Source organism: Mytilus edulis, chromosome 4 (genome assembly GCF_963676685.1).
Source record: "Mytilus edulis chromosome 4, xbMytEdul2.2, whole genome shotgun sequence".
NCBI classification, from domain to species: domain Eukaryota; kingdom Metazoa; phylum Mollusca; class Bivalvia; order Mytilida; family Mytilidae; genus Mytilus; species Mytilus edulis.
Genome location: NC_092347.1, coordinates 100,029,786 through 100,040,580, shown reverse-complemented (window position 1 = coordinate 100,040,580; position 10,795 = coordinate 100,029,786). Strand labels below are relative to the sequence as shown.

General features: G+C 35.3%; 1 protein-coding gene across 1 annotated transcript; it reads right to left on the bottom strand.

Moving 5' to 3' along the window:
• Positions 1–2,829: 2,829 nt before the first annotated feature.
• Positions 2,830–4,965, bottom strand: LOC139521646 (putative leucine-rich repeat-containing protein DDB_G0290503). The gene has a single exon (XM_071315130.1). The coding sequence runs from the start codon at positions 4,963–4,965 to the stop codon at positions 2,830–2,832; it is 2,136 nt and encodes a 711-aa protein (XP_071171231.1).
• Positions 4,966–10,795: the final 5,830 nt, after the last annotated feature.

Here is a 10,795-nt window from a genome sequence, read left to right as displayed (position 1 = left end):
TGCTAGATTTCAAATTGTATTTTGATAGAGTTTTTTCTACTCTGTTGATAAAGTCTTTTCCTCTTTGGTCTGAAAATGCTATTTGTCGGCGCAGAATTTCACATTCTATGGTTCCTGAATTTCGAACAATATTCATGAAGAAGGTAAGTACATTTTTGTCTAATGTGATGGCAATAGGTTCTTCTCCTACCAGGGTATAGACAGCCATATTTGCTGTATTATTTGGAAGCCCTTGAATTTGTCGGAGGATTTTTCTCTCTGCCAGTTCTAGCATATCCTTTTCTTTTGCAAGTAGGTTCATCACCTCAAGTCCGTATATGCTTCTTGGTACTGCATATGTTCTCCATAGCTTGTATGCGACCATGGGTGAGAATCCCCTTCTGACATGTAACCCAGCTCCAAGAAGGCTGTATATTGTTGCCCTACCGGTTCTTATTCTTTCTGAGATATTTGCACGGTTTTGCTCGTTTCTTTTGATACCTAGATGTTTGGTTTCATTGGTTATATTGATGTCATTGTCTTCAAATTGCAATGTTGATATGTTTGAGCCTTTTGCATTGTATAGAACAGCTTCAGATTTAGTTGGATTGATTTTGACTAGATCTCTGCTTGTATGGTGTTGCACTATGTCTAATATTCCTTGTGCATCTGCAGTACTATTTGCCAGAACAGCAATGTCATCGGCACATGTTGGCGCAGGGACTTGTATATCACCAATACATGCTCCAAGTCCACTTTTTAATATGCTATCCAGTATGACGTTGTTGTAGCATTTATATAGCGTTGTAGATAGTTTTGCACCTTGTTGAATTCCTTGTAGCACCATTACATCTTCTGTACATTGCCCTTCCCATTTAACCTTAATGCTCATTCCTTTATACAAGTTTCTCAGTAATATCCAGAGTTTTCCTTTTATTCCATAATGGTACAGTTTGTTGAATAGTATTTCATGGTTTAGCTTGTCAAATGCCTTTTCTGCATCAAGAGTTATTAAGATCAGCAGTATCTTTAATTTCTTACTTTCTTCGATTGCTTCTGATGTGAGGAATGCTGCACATAGTGATGATACTCCTTCTGTAAAGCCTCTTTGCAGGGAGTTTTGTATGTTGTTAAATACAGAGTCAACTCTATCCTTCAATATACTTTGTAATATTTTTGCAAAGGTTTTAGTTACAGTTATTCCTCTGTAGCTAGATGGTAATGTTTTGTCTTTTTCTTTCTTTAAGATTGGTGTTAGAATCCCTGTCTTTAGGAAGATTGGTACATCCAAATATGTTAAGATTAAATTGAGCAGATGTACTATAAAGGGAGTTAACTCTTCCATCCCATGTTTGTAGTGTTCTGCCGAAATTCCATCTTCATCGGGTGCTTTTCCTGCTTTAAGTTTTTCTATAGCTTTATTTACTTCCTTTACATTAACAAGGTCTATGCCTTGACCTTTTTCCCTTTCTATGGATTCTATTATATTGTTTTGTATTTCTACTAGCTCTACTTTTTCAGTGTCAAAATTTTCCTCTATTGTTGGTGTAGCTAGTTGTTGGAAATGTTCTTGCCAGATGTTCATTATGCTTGGTCCATCTTCTGCAGTCTTTTCATTTAGTTTCAGTATCTTGGTATTAGTAAGTGGTGTTTTTCTTTGCATGTTGATAAGCTTGTAAAAAAGTTTTGTATCTGCATTTGAAGCTTTCATATTTTTTCCCGCTGTTGATTCTCTCTGCAAGGCATAGGCTTGTCTTTGTGCTTTTCGAAGTATTCTCTTTGCAGCTGTCATTTTGATTTTGAGCTCATTACTTCTTTCTTTAGGTGCTCCATGTTGCCTCCATACTTTATAAGCATTTTTTGATTGCTTTGATGCCTTATCTATTTGTTCATTCCATATCGCCTTTCCCTTTGATTTGATTTTGATTTTTCTTCTATACTTTGGGATTGCTGCTTCTCCGGCTTTATGTAGCATTTTTTCTAGATTTCTTATATCTTGCTCAATGATTCCTTTTGATTTTTGCATGAGTTTTGGTAGATCTTTATTGATGACTTCCTTATAAATTTGATGGTCGCAGTCAGTCCATTTAGGTTTTGCTATGATAGTTGTTGCTTTTTCCCTGACTTTTTTCAGTTGACTATTCAGTGTCAAGATAACAGGTACATGGTCCGAGGTATTCTCTGGGTCAGTATCAAGAACATCAATTTGTCTGATTTTGTTAATGATTTCTGAGTTACTTTTGAAGAGGAAGTAATCAATTTGTCCTTTCGACATACCATTCTGGTGATAAAATGTCTCTTTTACTGGGCATTTCTCAGTATTTCCTATACATTTTTCCTTGCAGAATGTCTTTAGGATTTTAACATGAGGTGTCGAGCTTCTATCAAGTGACCCGTTCATGTCTCCACATACAATAATTTCGTGTGTGTCTTTATATTTCTCTATCATTTCATCAATTTGAGCCAGTGTGTCTTTGTGTTCGATGTCTGCATTTTTGCTGTCTGATGGCATATATATATTGCTAAGACATATTGGTTTGTCTCCTTGTTGAATATGTATGGCTTGTATTCTATTTCCACCGTCTATCAGTTCCTTTATATTTTCATTAATTTCTTTTTTCCAGATTATGGCTACTCCACTATATCCCCTTTTCATTGATACGTTGAAATCAGGGTCGTCATTATCATCAACACTTTTAGCTATGTATCCGCTATTTTCAGTAATTTCAGCTATGATTTTCTTTTCCGCATTAAAAAGCCAGTGTTCTTGAATGCATAACACATGTACATCCCTTAACAAGTTTTTGATATAGAGGGCGTTTGATTTCACATTTTGTACATTGAGTGTACCTATAATGATATCCTCCCTTTTATCTTGTTTGATCGGCCGCTGCCTAAAAAATGATTTGGTTTCTTTCTATTCCCATCTTCTTTTGCTTCTAGATTGTCAGCCTGAACTAGTCCCTTTAGATGCTTAGGACCACCAACATTGGCCCCCCTTTGAGAGGGGAACTTTTGATGGCAGACCGCTTCCAGCGGGGCGTCCCCACTAGAAGCCGTTGTTATAAGACCAGTTCTGGGCGTAACATCTACTTGATGGCTTACTTCTGTATGTGCTTTGACTTCATCATTTTTTACGGCAGCTGAATTTGTCAGATTGATGGTCAGTCTAGCTTCTTCTGTTGGTTCTTTGTCTATTTGGTTAATATTATCAGCCTGATTTGTTAGCTGTTGCAATTGTTTTTGTCTTTCAATTTCTTCTGCATGACTTTGTTTAGCTATTACTGGCATGCTTGTTCTTTGGTCATAAAATCTTTTATTGATGTTTCTTTGACTTTGTTCCTTTCTGCTTGTCTGTTGTTGACTATATCCTTGGTGGTGATTTATATTTTGTGGTATAGGTTGTGCAGTCATCCTATATTGTTGTCTGTATAAATGTGCATTTTGTATCATGTAAGTGTTGATATTGCCAGTTGGTACATGTATACTTCTATAGCCAGGGTAATGGTGGCTATTTTGACTATTTACAGGTATAGCCTGTATTCTGCTATTGTGGTACATTGGCGCTTGAATATGGCCAGGATTTATTCTGCTCTGCTCTGTTGGTATTTGGCCATAGTGTGGAGGTGCCATAGGTGTCATGAATGGTGGATTGGCTTGGTTAGGAATCCTGGATTGCTGGTTTATAAGCTGTACACCAGTATGCTGATCACTCATTTGGTGTTGGTTTGAGTTCCTAGTATTGTCCATATTCTGATTATAAGGATAATATTCATGACTTCCTGGTCTTTGCCACATTCTTACTTCTTTCTGTAATTCCATTATTTGCAGTTTGTGTCTTAATTCATTCATCTCCATTTGATGTTTTATTCTTAGGTCTCTATTTTCCATTTCTAGTCGGAAGTTGTTCAGCATCATATCGACTTTGTTTATAGTCTGTTCCTGCGAATTGTTGCTACAGCCACAATTTGGCTGGTAGGTTTTTAAGTTACTTTTGTCAATAGTGCTTTCTTCTGATTGCATCCTAAGTAGATTGATTGTATTTCTATAGTCTCTATTGGTATCTTCCATTATGACTAGTCTTGCTCTGCATTGTGCTAATTGATCTTCAAGCTGTTGAGTAGTTTCATTTATATTTTTGCACTTATATTGCCTTTTCGGTTTTGCCTTGATGTTTTTTGGCTCATCTACATTTTCTATTTGTACGTTCCTGCTGTTCTGTACCATTTGGTTATGCTGTTTGTATGAAGCCGTTTTGTTCATTTCTAGCATGTCTAGTACTTCTGTGTTAGAATTTCCTGTTTCTTCTTCCGTGATCTGTGTTCTAGTTGGACTGTTTTTAGATGTATTGTCTGGCATATTTTTAACTATATGGCCTATTTCGCTATAATCCTCTGTCGAGTCTTGTTCTTCTAGAAGTACTTTTGGTATTGTTTCTTCTGTATCTATAATTGAGTTATTGCTTCTCATTGATATATTTAACACGTCCATGTCCATAATAGAGCAACTCCTACATGAATATTGTTCTTCAGTTTGGCTTATCCTTACAGGATCAATGTTTTCACATGTATAATGAAACAGTTGACTGCATGTAATACAATCTATGGATGTTTCTGGTTGTGCTGTCTGATTACATATGGTGCAGTAGTTATGTATAGTAGACATGTTGACTGCACTTGTGTCCTGACTGGGTGTTGGTTCATCTTCTGACCATTCAATGGCTCTATTCCAGTTACTTAATAGTTCTTTGTCTGTATTTTGTATACATTCTGCCCCTTTGAATACAAGTATTCTATTTATGTGGTTGGTTTTAGGTTGATTATTTGTTGCAAGTGATTCATTCTGTTTTCCACTTATTTCTATATCAGCTTCATTTCTCTTGATTATGTTTATCTGTTCCTCTATCTGTTTGTTGTAAATCTTATAGTTTCCTCTTGATTTCATTCTTTCTTTTATATCTTCAATGTGTGTCAGGAAGAGTTCCATACCTTGGCCATTAACCTCTACCTTTGATGTAGTATGGAATAAATTGATACGATAGAGTTGTCTGTTATTACTTCTAGTTCTGACCGAATGTGAAGTTCTGATGCATAGCCCTTGATTATCATGCTAGTGTTTGGGCAAGAGCTTGTAAGTAGAGTGTTGTTCAAGTATATGTCTATTTCCCCTTTTAAAACTTCATAAGCAGCTGCTGATAGCTCTAGGATGTAGTTTTGATGTTTCTGCTCAATTTTTATGTCCATTGCTCTATTACATGCTTCTAGTTTTTTGTCCAAGGCCCTGGTTTTATTGATACTAACGTTTTCATATTTAGCTGGTGTATAAGGCTGAGGTTTGCTCTTGGTTCTTGCTGATGTTCTAGTCTGGATACTCATTTTTTCACTTTAGATATTGTTGTTTTCTTTTAGCAAGGAAGTTCTATATAGGCTAATGTGCAATCAGCGGGGCGTCCCCACTGAAAGCTAGCTTTGATTAGAATTTTCCAGTTAACTTTTATATCTTCCAATATCAGGGTTTAATGAGTATGTAGATATATATCTCTATATTTGCAGGTTATACAATATAGACTGGTGTTATATAAAAGCTGCTAATATTTCTATATATGAATGTTATTGTATATGGAATGGATAAATATGGTTGGTATAAAGTTTATATATGTATAGTATACTATTCTATTCTATCTATAACATTGATGGAGAATTTTGGTTGCTATTCTTCTCATCCAGAGCTTTGCTAGTAATAAATTTGGATGTACGCCGTCAGTTCTGTATAGATTAAAGTTGTAGTATTCGTCAGTACCGCCTTTTCTTTTAGATGTTTTTCGAATGTCAAGATCAAATTTTGGTGATTTTTCTGCTGATTGATTTATTTCTTGGATGAAGGTATTTAAAAGGTATAACTGGTTTTGAAGTGTTTGGTCGTCTTCACTAAAAATGTCCGGGTTTTGTGGCCTTGCGATCTGTTCCAACGCTGAATAGAGTATGGCGGTATTTCTAAGAAGATGATTTTTGATTTTGGTTTTATTTTAGTGATGAGTTCCTTAAGTTCGATGAATTTTCTTCTTAGATATCTGACGTTTGAGTCGTTTTGGTTCACAAGAGAGATGTATCTGGTAGTTCTGTTAAGTTCGGTTAAATTACAAGTTCCTAGCCAAATATAAAATGTGATGTTTTTGTGTTGATGACAGATTGATGGTAATTCTTTTTCGGCCCAATCAATAGCTTGCTGTACTTTTTGTCCTTTTTTGGTGATGAATTTTATGTTTAGGAAATCTTCAGTTGTTATAGCTCTCTTTATGTAGTTTCCTTTACTATCAGATATAATAATGGGTTGGCTTTGGGCTGTTTTATCCTGAATATCTCTCTTATTTACTCTGAAGTATCTGCATGACTTTATAATTTTATTCTCAGACATGTATCAATCTTTTGAGGAACAGAATATTAGGTTTTCTATCAGTCCAACACAGGATATTAGTTGAAACACAAGTACAGTGTGTTTAAAGGTTAAATTTAACTATTTATCTCTGCAGTAAAAAAATTATTTGGAAAATAAAAGGGGAAGGGGTCTAAACAAAAGACTATATATATGGTCAAAAATTTTAAAGTCAACTATTGGAATAGAAAAATTTATTTGGTTGATCAAAATTATTAACCAAAGGTATGAATTTATTTATTCTAATTATTTATAAGTCACGGAAATACTTGGACTTTCTGTATGAAAAAATAAAAATTTATTTATCAAAATTTCAGAATTCAAAAATGGCGCTGAAAATTTTGATGGCCGTCCGGCAAGGCCAGCAAAATAGATTGGTTCAAAACACCGTGCAATATACAAAAATGCCTGAAATAATTATCTAAACAAGGTATAGTGACCTATAAGATTAAATTGTGAGGAAACAAGTGCAAATAAAGACTTATAAACTCTCCGTATTTGGATCTGTGATCTGTGCAAAAACTTAGTGCTGCTATACAACGTCCATTCGGAACAAAACGCACAAAAATTACATCAAATTTCACATCCTCATTTTGCTTATATTATACGATTTTATTTATCTATGTAAAATCTACCCATAAAGGATGGAAGGTTTTCGGTACTGGTGTAAAATTGCGCGTTTGAAATTCGCACAGGTAGACATAAAATAATTTTGTCGTTCAAAGTATGATGGAATACATAAATACAGAGTCACGTAAAGTAGATATAACAAAAAAAACAGACTTAACAGTAAAAGTAATAATAATAAATAAAATAAATGTGTGATTCAAAGTATGACGGGATACATAAGTACAGAGTCACGTCAAATGTATATCACAAAAAACAGACTTAACAGAAAAAGTAGTATTAATAAATAAAATAGTTGTGTCATTCAAAGTATGACAAGATACAAAAGTAAAAGTAATATTAATAAATAAAATAATTTTGTCGTTCAAAGTATGATGGTATACATACGCACAGAGTCACGTCCAATGAATTTCTAAACAAAACTGACTTAACAGTAAAAGTAATATTAATAACGACAAATAAAAGAATACTATAACACGTTATTAAGATGATAACCAACGTCAGTACGCAAGGGAACGCGACACATACTTACAGTACCGCAGGGGAGAAGATTAATACGTATAGTATCAAGGGGGACGCGACACATACTCCCAGTACAACAGTAAACGGGATAGATACATATAGTACCAAAAAGAACGCGCCACATACTTACAGTACCGCAGGGGATAAGATTGATACTAATAGTATCAAGGGGAACGCGACACATACTCACAGTACAACAGTGAGGGGATAGATACATAAAGAACCAAAGGGAACGCGACACATACTTACAGAACCACAGGAAAGGCGATAGATACTTATAGTGTCAAAGGCAAGACAACACATACTAACAGTACCACAGGGAAGGGGATTGATACATATAGTATCAAAAGGAAGGCGACACATACTAACAGTATCACAATGAAGGGTATAGATACTTATAGTGTCAAAGGGAAGATGACACATACTAACAGTACCATAGGGAAGAGGATAGATACTTATAGTATCGAAGGGAAACAGACACATACTAACAGTACCACAGGGAAGGGGATAGATACATATAGTATCAAAGGTAACGCGAAACATACTTACAGTACCACAGGGGAGGGGATAGATACTGGTAGTGTCAAAGGGAAGGCGACAAAAACTTACAGTACCACAGGGAAGGGTATAGATACCTGTAGTGTCAAAGGGAAGATGACACATACTTCCAGTACCACAGGGAAGGGAATAGATACTTATAGTATCAAAGGGAAGGCGACACATGTACTGTTTTGGTAGTGCCGAATTCACCATGTCGTCTTTTCTTTATCATTTCACTCCCCAGTCTAATCTATCCCTCGATATTTGTCAAACCTGAAACACGTTGTTTTTTTCTGTTTGAAGTTTTATCCACCACTATAGTAAGTTTACCTTTTAAATGTCTGCTCATTTTTTATATCGTTGTGCATTTTGTTGAATTATACATTTTATGCAACTTCATATTTGATTATTGGTGTTCATTTACGCACGACATGAACAAAATATTGCCGCTGTAAATTTACAGTCCTGTTTGCATTTTTTTATGTATGCATTTGCCCCTTCAATTCCATTCATTATTTGTCAATCCCACATATTAGGATTTATATTTGTGTTTTATCGATGTAGACAAGGGTCACGATCGAATTTTCTAGAAATACAGTACCGCACCGTGTTAAAGTGTGTAAATTTTTCATCGTGTTTCACGAAATATTGGTCGCATTAGATCCCTGATTAAAGATGAGGCATGTAAGACTCTAGTGTGCTCACTCGTTACATCACGACTAGATTATGGTAATGCGCTGTTATACGGAACAAATAGCTGTGTAATAACAAAACTACAGCGTGTGCAAAATACAGCAGCACGGCTAATAACGCGCAAGAGAAAATACGATTCAATAACACCTGTTCGCATTTCATTGCACTGGTTACCGGTTCATTTTCGTTGTCAGTACAAACTCTTGCTGTACATTTTTAAAGCAATTCATGGCAAGGCACCATCATACCTACAGGAATTAGTTGAACATTACAAACCTGGTAGAGCCTTGCGATCGGAGAAAAGCATGCTGTTACGACTACCAAACGATGTTAGGACAAAACGCTATGGTGAACGACGGTTCGATATTGCCGCACCAACTCTTTGGAACAGCTTACCTTCATCCTTACGAAATGAACAATCTCTTGACGTTTTTAAAAAGGATCTTAAGACATATTTTTTCCGAAGTGCTTTCATTGATTTTTTGTAAATTTTGAAAGTTATGAACAATTTGTTTTACCAGTTGATTGTATTGTGAACTTTTACTTAATAATTTTCAATACTTGAGTCACTGTGGTTTAATGATAATCATTATTTTAAATTTATACAGAGGAAATTTTAAATTTTTCCTAACTTTTTGAAACTTTTTACTTTTCTTTCATTTTGATTAATTTTAAATTTTTCTTAACTTTTTGAAACTTTTTACTTTTCTTTCATTTTGATTAATTTTAAATTTTTAATATTTTTTGTGTGGGTTGTACATTCTTTTATATAATTCTATTTAACCGACAATCAATGTTTTCATTTTACACGCCACTGCTCAGAAATTGTATTTATGTGATTGTATATTTTGCTTTTACCTTATGTATCTTACTATTTTGTTTATTCATGTTAAGCGCTCAGGGTAATTTTTCAAATTATATAATGCGCTATATAAATATTGTATAATAATAATAATAATAATCGTGCACAGTATGAAAAGTACAGTCAATGACATATGCAACCTGTATGCTTATGATTGTTGGATTGTACTTTCAGTTTTTCACCCTCTCCGGGGGTCTGTTTACCAATTAACAGTTGAACTCTCAACGACTTATCAGCACACTGACAGTACAACAAGGAATGGGATAGATACATATAGTATCAAAGGGAATGCGACACATATTTACAGTACTACAGGGAATAGCATAGATACTCATAGTATCAAAGGGAACGCGACACATACTTACAGTACTACAGGCAAGGGGATAGATACATAAAGTATCTAAAGGAACACGACACATACTTACAGTACCACAGGGAAGGGAATATATACTTTTAGTATCAAAGTGAACGCGACACATACTTACAGTACTACAGGGAAGGGGATAGACACTTATAGTATCAAAGGAAAGCGACACATACTTTCAGTAACACAGGGAAGGGGAAAGATACATATAGTATCAAAGGGAACGCGACACATACTTAAAGTACGATAGAGAAGGGGATAGACACTTATAGTATCAAAGGGAACGCGATACATACTTACAGTACCACAGGGAAGGGTAAATATACTCATAGTATCAAAGGGAAGCGACACATACTAACAGCACTACAGAGAAGGGGATAGATACTTATCGTACCAAAAGGAACGCGACACATACTTACAGTACCAAAGGCAAGGGGATAGATATATGTAGTATCAAAAGGAACGCAACACATACTTTAAGTACCACAGAGTTGGGGATAGATACTCATAGTATCTTAGGGGAGGCGACCGTACTTACAGTACCACAGGTAAGGGAATATATACTCATAGTAACAAAGGGAACGCGACACATACTCACAGTACCACAGCGGAGAGGATAGATACTTTAAGTATCAAAGGGATCGCGACACATACTGACAGTACCACAGGGAAGGGGATTGATACTTATAGTATCAAAAGGAACGCGACACATACTCACAGTACAACAGACAAGGGAACAGATACTTTTAGTATCAAAGGGATCGCGACACATACTG